This window comes from Apodemus sylvaticus, chromosome 11, assembly GCF_947179515.1.
Source record: "Apodemus sylvaticus chromosome 11, mApoSyl1.1, whole genome shotgun sequence".
In the NCBI taxonomy this organism is placed as follows: domain Eukaryota; kingdom Metazoa; phylum Chordata; class Mammalia; order Rodentia; family Muridae; genus Apodemus; species Apodemus sylvaticus.
In genome coordinates, this window is record NC_067482.1 from 74,542,864 (window position 1) to 74,565,544 (window position 22,681).

Consider the following 22,681-nt stretch of genomic DNA (forward strand, 5'->3'; position numbering starts at 1 on the left):
CTGTTACAAAACAAAAATGGAGGGCTAGAGAGATGGCTCAGAGGTTGAGAGCACTGACTACTCTTGCCGAGGTCTTGAGTTCAATTCCCAGCTACCACATGGTGGTTCACAGCCATCTGTATCGGAGTTCGATGTCCTCTTCTGGGGTGTCTGAAGACAGCTACAGTGTACTTGTCATATATATAATAATAAATAAAATAAAATAAGATTAAAAAACGGAAAGGAAATAGCATCTAGAAGAAATAGAAGCCCACAGCTCCTGAGATGGTTTGTGTCTCTGTCAGAGCCAGTTGCTTCTAATTAAAGTTGCCTGGTAGCCTGGTTCATCAAGCGCTGGTTTCCTGGGCCCCAGCAGTGTGTCTGTGAGATTAGAGGAAAGATCTACTGACAGAGCAGTCCCTCTGGGGCTAGGCAGTGTGACTTGTGCCATTATGAATATTTGAACATAAGCTCTTCCTATTTTTATTTTATTTTTATAAATTGACAAGATCATGTGTGTCTATCATGTACATATTTTGAAGCATATATAGCATGATAGTGTAAGTAAATGCCTTTAAATATGTTTTTAAAAATTTAGAATTGGGGCTGGAGAGATGGCTCAGCGGGTAAGAACACTAACTGCTCTTCTGAAGGTCCTGAGTTCAAATCCCAGCAACCACATGGTGGCTCACAACCATCCATCATGATAATGAAATCAGATGCCCTCTTCTGGTGTGTCTGAAGACAGCTACAGTATACTTACATATAACAATAAATAAATAAATTTGAAAAAAAAAATTTAGAATTATATTTTTGAGATTTTATGAAAGTATAAATGTAGTTAACCTATATAAGATAATACACATTACCTCACATAGATCATTCCTCTTGTTCTGTCTCAGCACTTATTTTCCTCATTGTTGTTGATAAGTAATATCAAATTAGATGCTAGGGCATCCTTTTGTTACAGATCTGTGTCCCTAACTGAACCCCTTCCTTAGGGTTTTTTAATGGAAAGCTCTTTACCTCTGCTCCTGTAGCCTATTTTAAGGATACAGTGTATAACTAGCTACAGCCACCATGTTTTGGGATTTCCTTCTATCTGAAAGTTTGTTATCTTTTGACCAGTATCTCCCGGTTCCTTCCTGCTCCATCCTCCCCTGCCTCTGGTAAACCTGTTCTGTTTTCTGCTACTTGGAGTTCAACTTTTTTAGACTGAGTGTACAAATGATGTCACACAGTCCTTATTCATTTGGCTCCATGCTCCTCAGCCTGTCTGCTGCCATATCTGCTACCTCCTCTTCTTCTGTTTCCCTGCAGACAGACAAGTAGCTTGTTGAGTTTCTTGACTGCTGTACATAGTGCTGAAGTAAACATGCAGTGGTCATCGCAGATACCATTCCCGTTTCCTTTAGCTGCACACCCAGGAGTGGGATTGCAGGATCGTGTATAGTTTTGCTCCTAAGGGTTTGAGGCAACACACAACATTCTCATCAGAGATTGTTGAGGTGAAAGGCCGTCTTTGTTATGATTTCTCACACCTAGGTTCAAATATCCAATTAGAGTTTGATTCTTCGATTCTAGAAAATAATCTGATGATGCTCCGGCTCATGCCATGAGGCATCTTGATTCCCAGAGTAAGGGATTCTGTACTTGCCATGCACACTTTATGAAGGTGGACACTGTAGGCAAGGCGTGATTGATCTGTACTGGGGAAGAGCTTCAGAGCCTGGTAATGGCCCCTGTCTCTGCTGAGGTGTGCAATGACTTTTGCTTTTTTGACAGATGCTGGGTTTTCAGCAGCAGACAGAGAGGCCAGTCTGGAGCTTATTAAACTGGACATTTCTAGAACATTTCCTAATCTCTGCATTTTCCAGCAAGTAAGTGGTGGGGATTTGTCTCAAATGTGCCCTGTTTAAGTTTTATGAATACTGAGCCGCATGTATCTGTAGGCATGTTTGAAAGGTTAGTTAGGGTTGGGGGGGATAAGGTGGGGGTCAGGATGCTTAAAATGTGTGTAATGGTTCTTTCTGATCATACTTCTGCCTTCAAGGCAGTTGGTCCCTTTCATAAAGTGTCCCTGCCAGAGCCCTGGCGGGTGGTGTCGAAGGGCTTATGGGTGGTGTCAGAGCTGCTTGGTGCTCTTGTGTTTTTAGGAATGCAGGTAGCTGTGTCCATTTTGTAGGAGCTTCAGTGTGATTTCAGGGACCCGCTGAGAGGAGAGTCAGGAAGGAGTGCCCATACCCTGGGTGTAGCCAGGATGGTGGCTGAGCAGAGGTGGTGGGGCTTCTGAGGTGGTGAGCCATGAGGTTTGGGCATGGATTCTCATCAGGATGTTAGTGGATCAACAGTGGCCTCTCCTCAGTCATCTGGGCACAGGTAAGAGGGGACTTGGACTTAGAGTCCTCTCTCAAGGCCTTGTGTTCTTTGAGTCAGTAGATGTGCATCCAGAGGTGACCTTCTAGGCCTCTTCCTTGTAAGCTAGGAGTATCACCAGCTCTCCTTCATAATATCTCTCCATCTTTCCCTTCTCTGTTCTCACTGCTTTATTCAAGAGCCTAGGTATTGTAGGTCGCCTCTACAGCCTCCCTCACCTCCCCTGGCTGCCCTGCCTCCTTCCACTCCCCTTGTCTGCTGATCCTGTTGGAATCTCCAGTAATACATCCAGTTTGTTAACATGCCTTGTACACGGTGGCTGACTAGGAAAGGGTGGTGTAACAAACTGGAATGAGTTGGTTGGTTAAGTGGCCGCAGAATGACCAGGCTCAGAACATTGAGTTTAGGTAGGCTTGGGATGGATGTTGGGCTCGGCAGCCTTGTCAGCCCAGGAGAGGCACTGTCCTCTTTTGAGGGGTGGAGAATCAGAGGTAATATGCAGGAGGAAGGGAGTGGTCTTGTCTGTGCATACACTAGGTTTAACTACTGCAGTCTGGCAGAGAGCAGGTGCCAGGCAGAAGTGCAGCTGGGACAGAGGTGTTGGGACCCTGTTCTGTGCAGGGATGAGTTGGAAGACACTGTTGTCCCTGCAGCCTCCCTAGCCGGGCTCTCAGTTTAGTGAATGCAGCACTGGGGAGGACTGCTCCCTGGCCAGAGCAGAGGATGTACAGGGCAGGGTCCTAGGGCTCGGATTGTGGCTGAGAAGCAGGCAGGGAGCATGACTTGGCCAGGCATCAGAGACTAACCAGCTTCTAGGGCAGCGCCGGTCTGAGTACTGTGGGTGTTTGGGGAGAGGACGGCTAAGAGGAGTCTTTAGGCTCCAGTGACAGGGTTATTGCTGCCTCAGTAATTCTACAGAGCAGGGACCCGATGTCTAGGTGTGGAGGAGCTTAGACATTGGGCACCTTGAGCTGCCAGGGAGCATATGCTGGCCCTTGTCTGCCTTGCTCCCTCCCTGCATTCCCTCCCTGTTTCTTTTGGCCTCTGCCTCTGGATTGGATGGGGCAGGGGGCGGGGGGGGGGGGGTAAGATGAGGACCCTGGTGGTACCTGATGAGGCCTTTATTTTCTCTTAGCTTCCTGTATCTTAATACATCCGGAAATGTTTTATTGAGTCTTCAGGACTCTTGCAGTCAAGACAAGGGAAAACGTCTGTATAGCTTTATAGCTGTCCAGAATTTTGGCCTAGTGTCTAACCCCTGGGAGTCCTGCTTGGGCTTGGTAGCAGGTGTGGGCTCACTCACTCAGCTGGGCAGTCATCTTCAGAATATTCCTTTCTCTCTTTGAAAGATTATCTTTCTCCTATCTCGCTTCCGTAGGCCTCAGTCCATACCTTGCAGCCCACTTCTTGGTCTTCTCTCTCCTTGGAGGCCTTCCCATCTCAGTGGGGATTCCCGTGACTCCAGCTCTTGAAGGGGTAGGCAGTGCTGCTTATGAAGTGGTTGGCTTTGGCCTCCAGATTGCATTTGACTACAATCATTGCCTTCTTGCTAGTAGTTTGGCCTCAGGCAAAACATTTAATCCCTCTGCCCCTTAAGCTGTTGATCTTGTGATGAGGGATGGTCTCCACAGCCCTGCAGGGTTGTCCATAGCACTCAGCGTGCAGAGGGAAGCCATCAGTGCTATACTGACTACTAATTATCTTGGACTATATTTGAAGCTCAATGACAGTGAGGTCTACCAAAGGCTAAAGACTTTTCACTAGAGACAGCCCAGAAATGGGGCCGTGGGAGACTTTAGGGGAGCTTGTGGTGCCTGGACTCTTGCCTGCCAGAGAGAAGCTTCATAGCCTTAGTATGAACCTCCCATTAGTAGAGGTAAAACTAGAGATTTGAGACAAAGAAGCAAGTGGGACTCAGAGCCAACAGGACAGGCTTCCCAGCATGTTCCTGAAGACCCTGCGGTGCTGTGGGCCACAGCTCGGTGTCATGGAGCCCTAAGAGCCTATAAATGCTCCAGAGAGGCTGAGGACCCAGCCGTGCATTACTGGGGTCCGAGGGGCCTTCTCCTCAGTTACACTTTGGAAGTGTTGAAGTGGATGGACAGTCCTTGGTGTTACCTGGGAGTGAGGGTGAGCTCGGAGGAGGGGCCACGGAAGCGCTGTGCTCCCTTCTGGGTAGGTTGTTCTCTCGGGCTTCCTCTAAGTGAGACTTAGTCAGTGGGTTTTAGAATCTTGGGACTAGAGAACAGTAGATGTGAAGGCTGGGGGGAGGAGGGACCAACCCTGAGAGTCTAGAGAAGCAAGGGCACTCAGGAAAAGGAGCTGGCACCGCTGTGAGGGATGGAATGACAAGGTGGAAAATCCTCTAGGGAAAGATCAGTATAGTTTTTCTCAGTCTCAGATCACATAGAACCTCTCTGTAGTCACTCTAGCCCTCAGGTCAGCTCATGGATCTGCCACCATTGTCCCTAGCCCTGCATGTAGTCCTTCCTTCCCCCATCTCACTGTATTTTCTTTATTTGGCTCTTTGTGCTTTGAAAGTATCTCCTCTTTGATACGCCTTTTTTATAGGAGAGAATGTAATAGTCTATGCTGGGAGTTGTCAGTCCTGCACTTAAGAGGCTGAGACAGGATTTAACGGGTTTGGCTATTTGGGGATATACAGTGAGACCCTATTACCAATCAACCAACCAACCAACCAACCAACCAAACCAAAACAAACAAAAAAATGTGATCATCTGGTTCCTGTCATTTCTCTGTAAGCCACTCAGAGGCACCTGTCATATGCCAGAAAGCATATTTATTCCTGCATTATCTGGAGCTGTGTGGTAGATGTAGGCGATAGGAGCTTCAGGTGGGGCCAGCCAGTGTCTCAGGCACACTAACAGTGCTGGGCTGCTCTGGCCTTGTCTCCTAGTTCAATTAACTGGGAAAAGCTGACAGTTTTGTAAAAATTTTAAGAGCAAAGGGAGATCTTGGCAGGTTATGGGGAGGGCACCAGGAAAGTGCTTGAAATGAAATGGCATCTACTAGGAGCTAAGACCTGGAACATGTTTTCTAAAGCTGTTGTTCAAAAAGATGCAGAGGAAACAGAGTACAGGCAGGAAAGCGAGGCAGGAAGGACCATACTTGTGAGCACAAGGCTGAGTCTCCACAGCCTTGTCACGTGCTCTGAGGAGTCCTGGCCACCTGGCTTACCTACTGAACTTGGAATGGAGCATGACTTTATAACGGGCCAAAGGCAGGGAGGGCATTTCATGCGGGTCCGGTGACAGCTGACCCTTCAGCTTTTGTAGAGCAGCTTCATAGACAGAATTGCAGACTTCTCCATTAACATCAAGTTACTAGCTCATGTATTAATTGCATAATGCATCTAGAGCTGCCAGCATAGAGCTCAGCAAAGTCCCTTGTGTGTGCCTAGCAGGGTGATAGTAGCAAAAGTAGCAGCAGTGTTACTAGGTGCTGTTCTGAGACTAACAGTACTTACGCATGTGTTGATCTTGTATGTCAATCCTTTTAGGGTGGTCCATATCATGACATGTTGCACAGTATTTTGGGCGCTTATACTTGTTACCGACCGGATGTGGGTTATGTAAGTGATGTTTTCCAGTTTTTTTTTTAATCATGTTATCATCTATAAAGAAAGTCAAAACATTGCCCATCTTTTATATTGAATGTCATTGTGGCTTTTGAGGAGTATGAAAAATCATGAGATAAATGAGTTGATTCAGTTTCCTTGGACAAGTTGGGCCAATGCAGCTGCTCTGTGGCGTGCATCACATTTTAACCAGATGTGATGTTTACTTTTTGCACGTGATTTACTCCTGATATTAAAAAGAAAAGGCTTTACCATTAACCATTTTTCCCAAAGCTGCCACTCACTCTTCCTGTGGTTTAACAGATGTGTATGTATGCATGGTCTTAAAGCCTGCTAAATTCATATGTGTGACCACAGCACCACACCCAGCGTGGCACATGCCAGGGGGCAATATTTCAGATGCCAAAGGCCTAAGGCAGGCTTGGCTTATGATTTTCCACTGGGGGGGAGAGGATGGAGGGGAGCACGTGGCTGATGGCTCTGCGGAGGGTGGGTCTGGCCTGACAGGGTTTATTTAGGCTGTGAAAGGGTAGCTCTGTGGGCCATTTTAGTGAGAAGGTGTTTGGTTTCTCATGATAAATAAAAGCTGCTCTGGCCTTTGTGGCCACATTAGTTAACATAACCTTTCTTTCCTTCCAGGTTCAGGGCATGTCCTTTATAGCTGCAGTGTTGATCTTGAACCTCGATACTGCAGATGCCTTTATTGCTTTTTCTAATCTTTTGAATAAACCCTGTCAAATGGCGTTTTTCCGAGTGGACCATGGCCTTGTAAGTATGCTATTTGTATATCTCAGTACCATGTTTTATGCAGTAAGAACTATCCAACCATTCTAACTTTTCAAGGCAGGAAATGCATATTTCCTTTCTAGTGGGCTGTTTGTAATGAGAGGAACATTTGAACTTAAGAGTGGAAAGATATGGGCCACCACCCCTAGAATGAGCAGATTAATGCATTCTCCTGGAGAGAGTGTCTGAAACACTGTACTCTAAGAGGGTGGAAGGTGGTTTCTGTGCAAGCACATGCTCTTTGGGTTAGGGGGATACAACAGCAGTGTTCTCCTTAGCTCTGTGAGTAGAGGGCCGGGGGCTGATGTAGGCCGATGCTCACTGTCGCAGTGGAATGAGTGCGCAGGAGCAAGGAGGTGTGCTCCTGACCATCTCCCGTACTCCCACGGGCAGTGCTCTAGTATGCCATGCTGATGGCCTTTACCATTGGTGGCCTTTTAGAACTCCCCACAAACTTCACAGCTGAGGCCTCTACTTAGTCCAGATGTGGGGACAGACTGAGGGGAGAAGTGTCTTGTCCAAGATATGCGTGGTACATGGGAGAGCTGAGGTTTGAATCCATTCCAGATCCTAAATCTTGTTCTTTCTGTGAGAAAACTCACTAATACATCAGCTTCTAAATTGATGTTGCTTTGAATTCCTGGTCATTACCACTTGTCTGTCCAGACCTCAACTATCGGATGATACATGTCAGCTGGGCACTTCTTCCTCAGATGCTCCGTGTGCTGCAGCTCCTGCTCACACTGGCTGTTCGGGGAGTGTCAGCTATGAAGATTACTTGGTATTCCACTTCTGTAGCTGAGAGTGGCTTTGGTACAAATGTCTTATAAGAATTGATTCTGAGAAAAGTCATAATTGTGAAGGAAGCATTATATACAGAGATTGTTGTTGCATAATTATTTATAGTTGTAACTATTACAAGGGTTTAAAATGGGGTGAGGGGTAACAGGGTGGTAAGTGATCTGCCAAGGCCACCAGTGTTGCTGCGTCACACTGCTGTGTAAGAAGTAGGAAGGACGCCCGGCCAGTGGTGGCACACGCCTATAATCCCAGCACTTGGGAGGCAGAGGCAGGTGGATTTCTGAGTTTGAGGCCAGCATGGTCTACAGAGTGAGTTCCAGGACAGCCAGGGCTACACAGAGAAACCCTGTCTCGGGGAAAAAAAAAAAGGGAAAAAAAAAAAAAAGGAATGGGAAGGACACCCAGTGGCGCAGTCACTCTGTGTAGTAGGGAATTAATCTCAGCCACCAGCACTTACGGACAGGACCTTCTTGAATTAGTGTTTTTAATCATTGTTTTGTTAAATATTTTGAGGCCAGGTCTTATTGTGTAGCCCAGGCTGGCCTCAAACTATTGGCCCTCTACCATAGCATCCCAACTTCTGGGATCCAGGGCACACCACAGGCCTGGCTTGCAGTGTTTCTGTGCTTTAGGTTTTCTTAACTGAGTAGTTACAGGGATTCCTTTCACAAGCAGATGAAAACTTTCCTCTTCAAGAAAAAGAGTGAAATCTTTAGGAGAGATTCACACCCTTGAATAGCTTATTGCTGCTAACTTACTGACTTTATATTGTTTGCATTAGTCCTGGATATCTATTTAATTTGTTTGTTTTGTTTTGGAACAAGGTCTTGCCCACTGCCTGAGCCTCCTGACTGCTAGAGATACAGGTGTGCGCTAGCCCACCACACTCTGACATTCCCATTCTCTGTATAGTCAGGTGGCACCTGCTTCGGCCAATTTCAGCTTTCTCTCTTGAATATGGAATGAAGGAAGGGAGAAGCAGCATGTGCTGTTGAGTGGGACCTTTGCTCTGGGCAGCACTGGCGACCTTTAGGCCAAATGACGGCTACGGGGTTTCCTGCTCATGGGAGGCCTCTAGATGTTGCCTCATGTCCTGTGCTCTACAGTGTAGTCTGTCATGAAAATGAGTAAAAAGTCAAGGTTGGACTCTGCCTCTGCCCCTGATGGACAGTCTGTAGAGCAGACCACCACCCAGTCATGGCTGCTCCCACCAAGCAGGGGCTTTTGCTCCTTCATATTGATTGCTACCCTGCTTTCTTTCTTTTCCTACAAAGCTCATACGAGCCTGGCCTGTTGCTGCTTTCTTCTAATAGTGTCTTTATTCACGGTGGTCAGGCCTGCAGTTTAAGCTGGAGCTGTGTTGCCCGTCCCTCAGACTCTAGTCCTGTCTCTCCCTCTGGATATGCCAGGCCTAGGCAGCAAGCAGGCAGCCTTGCTTTCCCAGCTGTTCCAGCTGTTCCACACAATGCTGCTGCAGTTTTCATAGCATTACAGGACATGGTTCAAATCCCAGCTCTACCATGTACCGGTACTTTGCCCTTGTGGAGTGAGTTAAGCACCAGCTGTGGGTTTCAGTGTCTTCCCCAGTAATTTGAAGAGATGATGGGATGTGGACAGAGCTGCCCTGGGAAGCTTAGAGGCACGGTTATACTTACCTGCATGTTACCTGGATAACAATTATTATATTCTAAGTGTGCAGTGCTCTTGACTCTTGTGGATTGGGAAATCATGCTGATGACTAGTTTACTAGTGTGTTTAACATTGTCTCCTAGATGTTGACTTACTTTGCTGCATTTGAGGTATTCTTTGAAGAAAACTTGCCGAAATTGTTTGCGCATTTCAAGAAAAACAACTTAACTGCAGACATCTACCTAATCGATTGGTAAGACTTGGCTTTTCTGGTTTACTTCTCGTCCCTGCTTACTTTCCTGTTGTCACTGCCAGCTTCTTGGAGTACTCATCGGGGTTTCCTTCTCCTGCTTCCCGGTTCCCCCTGCTTTGAACAACTAGTGTTTATTCTCCAGGTTCTTTGTCATAGTCTGTGACTTGACTGGCATTTTTGACTCGCTCAGTCTCAGACCTATCTGTTCTTAAAGCACTATTGCCAATCCATTAAATAAGATGTCTCTGGGCAGCAAGTCTGTGCCAGACCTTTACTAGAAGTCCACTATGTAATACGGGGGCTTGAGTAAGTGTGACAGGGAGAATCGATATGTGTGCCTCAGAGCTTTGGACACTGCCCAGCTGCAGAGACCGAGAGAAGAGGAGAGAGGAGGCAATGGACCTCAACCTAGGCTCATGGAGGTATGGAGAACAATATGTGGGGCCTTGGAACAGCATAGCGGCTAGGCTGATAGTATTGGAGACTGTTGCAGAAGGCTAAGGATAAAGGTGGGGAGTTTCGGAGGCCAGAACACCTGAGTCTCAGAGGCCAAGCAGTGGGCCCTAGGACATGGTTGACACTTTGTGCTTGTTGTCCAGGCCAGCTTGAAGCAGCTTGGGAGGCAGGAGTTCCTGGGCTAGAGCTCAGCAAAGGCAAGCAGGGGTGGTGGAAATACGGGGAGGAGTCATTGCAGGTCTTAGGATGTGTTGTGGCCTTGCCAGGGGATCATGGTGTTGGTGATGGTGCTGATGAGGGATTGCTGGTGTCAGCAGCTGATATCTAGAACAAAGAGGGGCCAGATTTGACTTTGAGCATGCAAATTTTGATGGGCCTCTGGGAGATTGAAATAGAAGTTTCTGGAGAGCTGTAAGTAGGAGGCTTCAGAATTATGAGCTTAAGCAGTGGATCAGCTGAGTCTTTGCAGAGAAGTAGTTGTGTCACCCTCAAGAGTACCAGGTTGAGGGCCAGGTGACAGGCCTGGAGACCCGAGTGCTGCAGGTTGTCACGTGGTGGAATAATGTGCCTCAGGAACCCTGTCTCCCAGCCAGGCATGGCATACTGTACCATGGTCCGCGTGGGCCAGGGAATCTCTAATTGTGCTCCAGCAGAGGCCATAATCATTGGCTGTTCAGGGCATTTCAGGGTATTTCAGGGTGACTACGCTGTCTTAGAAAAGGGTCTCTTTGGGGGAGAGATGTCACTTGGCAAGAAGGCCCATCTGAACCACAACACTAACTCAAGAGAGGTAAAATGAGCTTGTTAGCTACTCTGGACAGAGTGCAGGCTGGTTTGGGTTTCTCCTCATTTTTTCTTCAGGAGGCAAGAGAAGTTCTAAAAGAGAATTCCAAGTGCTGACAAAGCCCAGGCCAAACCACTTTAATAGAGTAGATCTGCCTACATTCTTGGGAACACGTGCCAGATATCCATTGTATGGCTTCTGCCTTAACCTGGGGACTGTTCTGGGTTCGACTTAACGTATGAGGGTTTGGTGATTGATTGCACTTGCAGCAGAAGCCACTGGAGCTGATGTTGCTGCAGAATTTAAACACCAGGCTTGGATCGGCCTCCATTTGGGATACTCTTCTGTCCCATCTGCCTGTCCTACATATAAATGCTTGGGATGCCTTTTTAAAAGGATACCTTTGTTTAATAGATGATTTTCCCCCTCTCCTATGAACATTTTGCATGCACAGGTAGCTCCTTACCATCCTAATTTATCTATATTTGACTCTTCAACCCTTAGACCTTGAATTTTCCTGACTTAGAACACAGACCCTCCACACAACCAGAAACCTAAATATCTACCTGGTCTTATAGAAGCCTTCCACAGGAGTCTTAGATCTAGGTTGGGGGTTCAGATAGCTTTTTAACTGTGGCTTACAAAATGCTTCACGACAGGGCACTAGAGGGTGACAGTGGAGCAGTAACTGAGACAGACATTCCCTGAAGCAGAACCACCATGACGGTGTGGACAGTGTTCTGAGATGTTCTGTTCTGTGCATCATAGTCTACTCTCACTGACGATGGTGGCTGTGTCCTGAAAGTCATGGCCTATAGGGCAGATTTGTTTGCTCCTGTCCCAACCTGCAAGGCTGTGAATCTAAGGTGTCTACAAGGAAAGGAATCTCTACTGGGTTTTTCTTCTGAGACCTTTATGCCATGATGTGATTGAGGCCTGGGGCTTTCTGTATACTGTGCCTCCCTGAGAGCCTGCAATGTGTGCCTTTTTCCTGATGTGATGCTGTCTCTTTCTGGAATAAGGGCCACTGTATGTGCATTCCCAGTGCAGGGCTAGGCACACAGGAAGGCTCTGGGAGTGCTGTGCTAAAGTTGAACCAAGTTCAGGGAGTGCCTTCTGTTATCCTTACTCCGTGTACTAGTCATCTGCAGAAAGCTGTGTTGGCTCTCCGTGGTGCTGATGGTCAGGGCAAGTTCTACTCACTGGAGGCTGCCATGTGAAAAATACTCATTGCTTTGTCCCTGACGCTTTCTCACCCAGTGCCACCCTCTAGTGTGTGAGCTGCTTGGTGTTGCTCTAGAACTGTGCTCCTGTTGTGTCCTGCCACCTTCTCAAGCTACTTCCACACTGGGCCTGCCTTTATGTCACAGTGCTCTGCATGGTGCATAGGATGTCTGAGAGGTATCTGGGCTCAGTGATCAGCAGCCGTGCCAGCCTCCTCCTCTGCGCGGCTGCTCTGCTGCTGTCCGCCCGCCTCCAGCACCCACGCTCTTAAAGCAGTTCCTCTCAGAGCCTCATGGTTCACTCTGTATGCTCAAGTTCTGGGCAGGACAAGGACATTTCTATTTCCAAGGATCCCCTCAGGTGCTGGTGGCCTAAAGCTACGTGTCCACCTGTCCTGCTGCACAGACTTCTTCCCTACTAGCCCTGCAGGACAACGCTTTATGAAGGAAGCTGGAAAGGGTCCTTGTTTCTCTGTAGACTCTCTCTCTGTTGTAGATATGAAGATCAGAGCAAGGGCCTGTCAGCTGTCTTCATTTCCTGTGGAGTTTCGAGTTTTGACTTTGAGACATTCAGATGCTGTGGGGGAGCTGATGAGAGATAGTTTAACTTCCCAAAAGATTTCTCTCTCATGTCCAGTGTGTCCAATGGCAGAGTTATTATGGGGATCCGAGTTGGTTTTGTAACAATAACCTTAAACTAATCAAAAGGCCTAGCAAAGTCTTCCATCTATGATGGCACCTTGAAATGAAGAGCTGTCGTCTGTGAGTTTTCTCCTCATAGGGCAGGTTCAAGGACATGACAGGGATTCGGGTTTTCATTGCAGTTTGTACAAAGCTTGTTCCTGTGTCTCAGGTTCTGGGACTGAGTTTGAGGTCAGGCCTTACCATCACTGTTGGATCACAGAGGATTCTGCTGACTCAGGGTAGGACTGCCTACAGCAGAACATGGTTTTCTGACTACTCTTAAGACCAGGGGTGTTTCTGAACTCTGCCTGAATTTGAACTGAATCTAGTTGTCCACCTTGGCTTTGCCTGCATGCAGGTCTATACTGGGAGTTGGCTGCCTCAGGCTCAAGAGTTCTCAACTACAACCCTGTTGTACCAGTTCTTAACTTTCTTAGGAATATGGGGAACTTGGGTAGGGTAGCAGCTGAGGGTGCTTCTGAACCAGTGGTGGGTGAAAGGCCTGTTTCTATAAGTCATTGAAGTTGGACATAGCTAAAAGTTGATGCCAGGCCCTGTAAGTCTAAGTCTTCAGCCATAGTTTCTCTGTGGCCATGGCAGCTAGGTGACATTTCCACTACCCTAAGCTGTGATCAGGTTTCCTACTGTGCCCCCCCCTTTTTTTTTCAGTGTCATCATTTGTAAAGTGGAGGTGAGACTGACTCTCTTTAGGCTGTAGTGAGGCGGCATGCCCCAAGAGCAAGGGTGCTGCTGGGTCCCTGTTTGCAGCCTCACAGCTAGTCAGCGTCTCCGTCTCTGTCTCTGCAAGGAGGACAAGGTCCAGCTGGTGTAGAGGGGCCTGCGCTGTGCTCCCTCTCCTCTTCTCCTTGAGCTTCGGCTCCTCACCTAGCTAACCTAATACAAGCTCAGAGAAGTGATTGGGCTGGGCATGGCTATATCGAAATAGTTCTCTAAGTTCTAAAGGCTCAACAGGAAAGATTATCCTTTCTGCCCATCTGTATTTTAGAAAAATGAATGCTCACAACTCTGGTGTTGCTATCTTAAAAGTCATTCAGCCGGGCAGTGGTGGCGCACACCTTTAATCCCAGCACTTGGGAGGTAGAGGCAGGTGGATTTCTGAGTTTGAAGCCAGCCTGGTCTACAGAGTGAGTTTTAGGGCAGCCAGGGCTATACAGAGAAACCCTGTCTCAAAAAAAGGAAAAGAAAAATAAAACAAAACCAAGAATAAAAGAAAGCCCATGTACTGGTGCAGCAGCACAGAAATGCATTGCTTTGCAGTAGTTGGACTTAGCCCTGAAAGCGCCTCACTTGATAGGTAGGTTAGTATTTGCAGTGGCCTGGGGGAAGGAGCAAAGAAACATTTCTTCTTGATTTCTGTCTTCTTGCTGTGGTAAGAGCACCAGAAGGTCCTGGGAAGGTCAAGGGGCTTCACTGTCCACCCTGCTTCTGTACAGAGTCACTGACTGGGAGCAGGATGGAGCCTTAAGTCAGAGGATGGTAATTTGGGCCGGAGATCAGGGGAAGGCTGTGTGCATACACACATCAGCTCTCCCACTCCATCCAGTTTATCCAGTTCTGTGGGACCAGGCCAATCTGGCATCAGCTCCTGGCCTGTGGCTGAGCCAGGAGCTCACTAGCCCATGAGGTTTCTGCCCAGCTCCTTTTCAGTGACTGTTGAGTCACATCTAGCTAAGCATTTGCAGATTCCTGGCAATAAAAGAGAGCAGGGAATGGGGGCACCACCTCTAAGCTTGTGAGCTAGGAGAAGGGAGCAGGAAGGGACTGCGAGCCCTGGGGGCACCTGCAGCCTAGAGCAGAGGGCAGGGGAGGGAGCCCGCACTGCAGAGGGCTCCTGACCTAAGCAGAGGCACTTTTAGGAGCATGTTACTGAGATGTCAGATTTAGGGAATCTGCAAAGCCCTAAAGGTATGAAGATATGCAAGGCACAGAAAAATAACTCAATAATGACAGATCCCTTTCTGCCAACACTGTACTGTCTCTGAGAGAACTGGCTGTTTTGAATGTAGATAGGGAAGGGATACATGAGGTACAATGTGAACATTGACAGGAAACACTTGGTTATGACCATCTGAAGACACAGAGAGGAGCAGGCCTTCTACAAGCCAGGTAGAAGACCTCAGAAGAAGCTGGGCATCCCTGCTTACGCCTTAATCCTACGAAGATACCAAGTTATGTGGAAAAGATGACCATATTTAAGCACAAACTAGACAAAGCAAAACCTCCAAACAAAACAAGAAGCAGGCAGGAAGATTCACCTACCCTTTCCTAACACCTAGCGTCAGAAACAGCCTCCCAAGGAAGTCACCGAGGCTGAGACTTGGATGAGGAGGTATGAAACAAAGACTTTCTTCAAAAGTTGCTCATGTGCACATGCGGGTGTGCGCACATACACACTCACACACTCACACACACAAACACACAGGTGATATAATAGTCTAAGCATTAATCATCACGCTCTCATATAGAACAAGTGGTAGGTGCTAACAGTGAGGTCAGGGAGACTTCCCTATGTGTGGTGTAGGCTGGGAGCAGTTTGATAACCTTCACTCTCTGATCCTGGTGCTCTCCTCTTGGCCTGGTGCTTTCTCCACAGACTGCTTGCACAGCTGTTACTGGCACAGAATTTTCCTTTGAACTGCTAGTCAGTTCATGTATCACTTGAGCAACTGTCATCACATTAACATGTCTCAAACTCAGATTATAAAACAACAGTTTCATTCTTTGGGTGGCTTACCTGGTGACCTGAAGTCTTGGCTTTCTTCTTTGTTTCCCCACAACTGCCCATGTCATACCTGAACAATGCCAGCTCCCCTGCTCCCTCTCTGCTCCATGCCCAGATTCAAGAGAGCGGCTGTCTGGACCATTTGCCCAGCCTGCGTCTCTCCAGGAGCTGTCAGCATGCTGCTCGCTCAGTCTCTCCCATTTCTCTCAGGATAACGTCCAGCGTCTGTAGAACAGCCGCCGGCCCTGCCCATTCTGAGCCCTTGTTCTTCCCCAGACAGCCTTTTCTCCAGTACCTGGTTTCCTCCTCCACTGGCACGATCTGTCATCATGCTGGCCTCACACGGTCAGTTGTCATGAACTCTGCCACAGGTGTGTGAGGACATCCTTGGAGCTCCTCTCGTGGCCACCGGCTTCCTCCTCAGGTGGATGGAAGATCTGTCCTCGGCAGCTTGTTCTTTCCTGATCAACCGAAGCAGAGCATCCGAGTGCATTCAGCTCTGTGCATTTTCAGTGCACGGCCTCCTGACAGTCCCTCTATCCTTAAACCCCATCTGTTTGTTTGTCCCTTTTGTTCCTGAGATGTCTGTCTGTTCGGTGTTTTGTATCTTCCTCGACAATGAGCAGCAACTTGCATACAAAAACATCTTTATGACCTAGGGCTTTGAGAATCTGACACAGGAGGATAGCAAGTTTGAGGCCATCCTGGTCCACATTTTTCTTTTTAAAGATGCCCAAGGGGCTAGAGAGATGGCTCAGTGGTTAGGAGCATGTTCTGCTCTTCCAGAGGACCCAAGTTTGGGTCCCAGCACCTATATCAGGTGGCTCACATTCACTTACAACTCCAGCTTTCACGGGGGCCCCGTGCCTCCAGCCTCCACAGGTACCTATTCTCATGTGCACATAATTTAAAATATTGAAAACTAAATCTTGGGAGAAAAAAAAGCTGTCTGACCTGATCGCTTTAGACTCAGCAAGGATGGGTATACATCCCATCCTCAGGGAGACATGGCCTTGCTCTTCAGTGTTGGCCTGTACCGACCTAGAGGAGCTGGCGAAGAGCCACGTGCAAATACAATTTAGTATTTTTATGCTACATGAGAAAAAAGAACCTGGTTTACTTCATGGATTTGGGAATATGCAGGGGATCCTTTTTGTTTCCCTTGTTGGCCCCATCAGTCTTTAAGGAGATGGGTGACATGGTTCCCGTGTGTGACTGGTGCCTCTGTGTGGGAGGGGTGGGTTAGGTTCTGCATTCTGATTTTCGGTGGTTTTTATACAGAGTGCTGCTTTATAACTCAGCCTGGCCTGGACTTGCCATCCTTTTTTTTTTTTTTTATGGTTTTTTGAGACAGGGTTTCTCTGTGTAGCTCCCAGAGGCTGTCCTGGAACTCACTCTGTAGACCAGGCTGGCGTCGAACCCAGAAATCCACCTGCCTCTGCCTCCCAAGTGCTGGGATTAAAGGCGTGCGCCACCCCTGCCCGGCTACCATCCTTCTGTCTCCGTTTCCTAAGGACGGGGATTATACATGTGCACTACCAAACAAAGTTCTAGATCCACCTGGTGACACAGGCACAGTCCAGGTTAGAAGTGCTTGACCTCAGGACATAGCAGTTACTCTAGCACAGTCGTTAGGCACTTTGGATTGGGATTATCACTTGTATTTGAGTGCGTACACCATGGTCCAGAGGTCAGCTCCAGGGGTCATTCCTCAGAAGCCATTCAACTCGGTTTTAGAGACAGAGAGACAGGGTTTCACATCGGCCTGCAGCTCATCAAGTAGACTGCCCAAGCTGGCCAGTAAGCCCCAGGGATCTGCTGGCTTTGCCATCTGAGATTACAGCTGCATGCCACTGCACCTGGTGCTGGGCATCGAATGCAGGTCTTCCCTTCACGTCTGAGTCATCTTAATAGCTCCCAATTGTCATATTTTTAAGAGAATACCTTTCATCTGATAGTTTGCATTATTAAAATATAAGGTCAGTTTTTAGTAATTTATAGTAAGATTTATTGAGAAAGCCAGGCATGGTGGCATACACCTGAAATCCCATCACTCAGAGGTTGTAACAGGAGAATTGTAAATTCTAGTCCAGCCTAGTCTGCTGTGTAACTTGATTGTGTCTCAAAAACCAAACAGTGACAACAGAAAAATTGATACCTTGTTGCTTTACTGACCCCTGCTAGGAAAATGTTACTCTCCTCTCTTGTTACATCCTAGCTGACCCCAAGCTCTGCTTTACTGTGGGTGTCTTACTACACCCAGTATGCAGCCCTCTCTCAGCAAGCACATAGTAGGTGATTGATGGACATCTACCACAAGCCGGAGTTAGCCAGTATCTGTGATTCAGAAGCTGTGTGGTATTTGATAACACATAGATGCTGAAGTGCCGTTTTGGGTAAAATGTAAATTGGCATTCTTGAGTGATGCAGGCCGGTGTCCTCCACCGTGTGTAAAAGATGTGGACTCAGGGTGCTGTGTGTGTGCAATGCCTTATTTGATCCCCAACCTGGAATCCCGTCTCCCCAGGATCTTCACCTTGTACAGTAAGTCCCTGCCCTTGGACTTGGCTTGCCGCATCTGGGATGTATTCTGTCGAGATGGAGAGGAATTTCTCTTCCGCACAGCTCTGGGCATCCTGAAGCTTTTTGAGGATATCCTGACCAGGATGGACTTCATCCACAGTGCCCAGTTTCTGACCAGGCTGCCTGAGGACCTGCCAGCAGATGAAGTGTTTGCAGCTATCTCCACGGTTCAGATGCAAAGCCGGAACAAGAAATGGGCACAGGTAAGTGAGTGTGTAGCACAGCCATGAGACTGAAGCACTGTGCTTCTCAAAATAGTGCTCTTGCTGGAGGAGTGTGTGTAGGAAGACTGCCTCCATTCTAATGTCAGCACTTCTAGGCTGTAGGACTCTTCAGAGCGCTCCGCTCCTCCCTAACTTTCCCCTTTACTACTTGGGGTGTATTTGACTATATGAGGAGGAGCAGTGCATGCGCCTCATGAGAGTGGTAGGCCAGCACACAGCTCATGGGAATCGGTTCTCTCCTTCCACTGTGCGAGTTTCAGGGCTGACCTCAGGCCTTCAGGCTTGGTGGCGAGTGCTTTTACCTTCTGAGCTATCTCTACAGCTCAAGGCATTTCTTAAGGAGATGCAAATGCTTTAAAGCTGACTTTTGGTGAGGTTTGCACATACCTTTGAAAATCTGGAAAACCACTGACCTGCATGCTTTATGTGAGTGAATTACCTATGAATCATAGTTCAGCAAAGCAATTAAAAAGTTGTGCACAGTCCTGCTCATGTGGGAGCTAATGACTATGCTGTCCTTAGCGATCCAGGGACAGAGGAGGGCCTTTCATTGATTAATAAAGAACGGTGTGAATAGAAACATGGGGTCCTGGCTCTGAAGCAAAGCTGAGAATTTAAGATGGTGGCAACAGAGCCTGAAGATAGTCATTTTTGAAAGCTGTGTGGGAGGCCTGTGGGCAGGGTTTTGGAATCTTCCAGTCTATAGCTTATCTCTTATACTGGTTTTGTGGATCCAGATGGAAAGGCGGGCCTGCCCTTCTCTGACTACCTGCTCCCACAGCCACAGCTGCCTGGCTTCATGGTGTTTCCAGAGATAGCAGGGCTCAGGCCTCACCCCCACCTGCTGCTGTACCTGCACAGCGTGTAGAAGGAAGGAGTCAGTCCAGGTGTTGTTTCTTGTGTCCCTTAGAACTAGGTCATAGGCTATTGAACACTGTGTCATTAGTGGGTAGTGATAGCAGATGATCTCATTGTGGTGGGCACTGGCGAGTTCATGCGGCTCATGCAGTCCTCACAGGGACATGCACATTCAACTCTGTGTTGAGTGTACAGTAGTGCAGGCTTTTCACAAGACACTATGTAGGCCAGGCTGACAGTCAAGTTCTTTTGAAGGGAAAGGGCATGTTTGTCTGCTATTGTTCCTTTTGTCCAATTTTTCTTGAACCTCACTTAGTAGATTTCTGTCTCACTCCCCATCACTTGTGCTGCACGGTAAGTCCTGTGCTGTTGGGAATCACAGGACTTTGAAACTGGACAGCCTTTCGGTGTATTTGACAGTAGTCCAAGACCCTCACGGCACTGTCCTTCCTGACTGTGTAGATGATGCTGAATTGAAGGAGATGGCAGCCCTGCCTCACAGGCTCTGCTTGGCATGCAGTGGGTGTGCAGCAACGGAGCCTCTGGCTGTCACTGCGGCAGTACAGCGGATGCTTTTGAAAGGTGTCAACTAATAGCTAGGGGAACGTGGGAGGGGGGATGGAGGCGGGGACACACTATCACCTCAAGTCTGTCACACCATGTTCGGCCAACTTCTCAGTGAGGGACCATCTGCATGTGCATCACGGAGAAGAAGGTCTTGTTAGAGGCCTCGGGGAAGCCTGGGCCTCAGTGCTCACTCAGTGCTGTGCTCAGGGGCTAGCAGGCAGGCATGTGGGGGTCAGGGTGCACTGTGAGACGGCTGCTGCTTTTCTACTGTTTCTATGAGATTCTCAGGTCTAACCAGAGTTGTCTTCTGTGATTCCAGGTGCTGTCTGCACTGCAGAAAGACAGCCGGGAAATGGAGAAAGGAAGCCCATCCCTCAGGCACTGAGGCTCAGGGGTGACTCCCACCTGCCGCTGAGGCAGGCCTCGGCATGGCACCTGCGTGCTTTCAGACTGAAGCCCGGCAAGAACGGGGGCTCTTCCCATGTTGGATTTCCGATGCTGGAGTTGGCCTTACAACAAAACAGAATTACATCCAGGTTTAGCCTTAAGCAGCTCAGTGGACCCATGCTCTGGCATCGGTCATGACTAGCCACTGCATTTTCTACATGTGTTCAAGAACGGGCAGGCTGTCTCCTTGAACCTTTATTCCAGCAGCAGTTAATTAAATTGTGATGCTATTATGCCGGCTACTGGAAGGTACATTACAATCTTTCTTAGCCAAGATGCATGAGAAATGCTACTAGGAAACCTCAGAGTTGTTGGCTCATATGCTTGTAAGGAAGGAATGACTTATTTAGGTACTGAGATAATCTTTCCAGAGATGAAAGGTGTGCTTTGAACCTCCGTACCAAGGAAGGTTGAGGAAGATGGGCCTGGTGGGATGGTTGCTGTGAATGCCCAGGCTCCTGAAAATGTACCTGACTTTCGTGCTGACCTTGACCCTGTTGCCTTGACACACAGTAGCAAGAAGACTGAGAGTTCATGTTAGGATCCTACTCTGCAAAGTGGCACTCATTGCATCTTGGGAGCCATAGTGGTTAGAGCAGGGAAGCCACATGCTGCAAAGGGACAGAGACCGGTCCTGTAAAGAGACCGATGGCGAGACTGCAGAGTTTGCGCCTCTTCCCTGCTTGCTTCTGGGGAGGCTGGGCGTAGCAGCCTCTGAAAACACTATTGTGTAGGAGATGGTTTCCTTAGCTTAATGTCCCTTTTTGCCTTTGTCACCTGAGTAGCTGGATCCTTTCTAAGTGCCAGTGATTCTCCCCTGTCCCCATCTGGCTTTAGAAGATGAGCCTCACACACTGATGTAGGCCCGAAGAGTAAGGCAGGCAGTCTTCCCATTCTCACGTGCTGAGCCCTCCCCCACTGCAGCGGCTTCCTCTCCGCTCATTGGGTGAGGTGGTTGTTGCTCTAGCTTTTGCTTGACTTGAGAACTTTGTGTAAGAAACTTGATTATTCAAATTCACAGAAATGAATAGTTTCGACCTAGAATAGGACAGTCCAGTTCTGTCTGTGGAAACTGGTTGCCTCCTGATATCCATTGGCATTCTGGGGCATACTGGCGTCCTGTTCCTGAGGATGCAGGTAGGCCAGGGTTGAGAAGATATTTTCCAGCAAATGCCTGTGTGGTCTGTAGTCACAGCCCTCCACAGCTGTACCTCCCACCCCCAGAACTCAGCCTTTGCAGCGCTGTTTCTGACAGCCGTGGAGAGCCCTTGACTGACTACAGCATGTGGTGGGGAGGCTTGGGTCAGCCTCGTGGCGCTGTGTGCATGGGCTCCCTTCGTCGGTGTGCCTGTTGGTGATCCTCTGGTTATCCACAGGCTGTCATATTCGTTATATTCACCCCATGCTCCCACTTTTCTCTTTTCTTGGAGTCTTCATTTGTAGTCTGTGGCTTCTTCAGGGAGGCCACAGAGCACCCTCTCTGGAGCTCTCTGCCTTAGTGGGAAAGGCTGATGTCTGACCTCTTGGAGGAGGATGTCTTCAGCAGCCATCCAGTGGCCTCCAGACCCAGCCATTCTTGACATCAGATACTGAATGTAGCCCAGGCCCAGCTGGCCGTGAGACGCGCATACCCAGCCCTGTCTGCTGTCCTTCCTTGCTGATGTGTTCTGAGTTTTCTCCCACAACATGGGCATCTGTTCTCTCAAGATGTATATATTTTCTTACTGTACATAAAGACATTCCTTAAGTCATACAGAAAGTGTTGTGACAAGGGGACTTGGGCACCTTGTTGTGAATGCCATTGTGGAATTTTCTCTGTGTTCACAACCCAGTCCTTAACTTTTCTTGTTTGACATAATTCTGTGGGCATGCATGAAGTTCTCCAGCAAGACTCCATGCCAGCCGAGCACTGACTGCATCTCTAGTCCAACCCAGGTCTTTCTAGACTGACTGGGGCTCATGTGGGCCTCATGTGTCCTCCCCCGAGGCTATACAGTTCCATGGTCCTCTGCTTTGAGGGCGGTCTCTTACTCCTGTTTTGGCAGACTGGAAACACCCTGCAGAGGTTTGCACCTCCCACCTCAACTGTCACTGACGATCAGTCCCAGACTTGAGGGTGCTGGACAGCTGGCGCTCTGGAGGGAGCTCCTGTCACCTGGGAGCAGTGCCTCCTTCGGAGGTACTTCTGACTGCTCAGTTTGTGACTATTTTTAAACAGTTTGCCAATAGGAAACTCCTGATAACACTTGCTACATATCATGTTTTAATTGCTTGTACAGTTAACCTTTAATTTTGTTTAGTAAAGTGTATCAAACTAGGACTTTTTGAATTGTAAATATGTGGTTTTATTAAAATAAAGTCATGTAAAATTGTTATGTTTGCTGTGTACTTTGGTTTAACTGACTTTTTGCTTTGAAGTATGGCAGAAAGTATTTTAGAATATACTCAGGGCTTGTGAGACGCAAACAGGGCAGGGGATTTGCTCTCCTTGGGGGGATTCCAGAGTTCAGCATGTCCTCTCCAAGTTGCTGGGAATTCCAGCTCTGCTGCACTTCCTGAACTCTGAACCTTGACTTCCCCACCATAAGCCTATGTGGCCATGAGAGCAGGCAGCCACATTTATTTATGCTGTACTAGCTGCCAAGCCAAGGCTCCTCACACTCTGAACTTTTAATCTACCCACCACCAAC

At 48.1% G+C, this 22,681-nt stretch overlaps 1 protein-coding gene across 6 annotated transcripts in view; it reads left to right on the forward strand.

Annotated features, from left to right (window-relative positions):
* The window catches only part of Tbc1d14 (TBC1 domain family member 14), a 93,071-nt gene extending 70,707 nt beyond the window's left edge, over positions 1-22,364 (forward strand). For all 6 annotated transcript variants that reach the window (XM_052199484.1, XM_052199483.1, XM_052199482.1 and 3 more), the window contains 6 exons: positions 1,765-1,859; positions 5,876-5,947; positions 6,593-6,721; positions 9,313-9,422; positions 17,840-18,098; positions 19,864-22,364. In XM_052199484.1, the coding sequence (XP_052055444.1) occupies positions 1,765-1,859; positions 5,876-5,947; positions 6,593-6,721; positions 9,313-9,422; positions 17,840-18,098; positions 19,864-19,929 (731 nt within the window). In that variant the 3' untranslated portion in view covers positions 19,930-22,364. The remainder of the gene's footprint in view (positions 1-1,764; positions 1,860-5,875; positions 5,948-6,592; positions 6,722-9,312; positions 9,423-17,839; positions 18,099-19,863) is intronic.
* Positions 22,365-22,681: the final 317 nt, after the last annotated feature.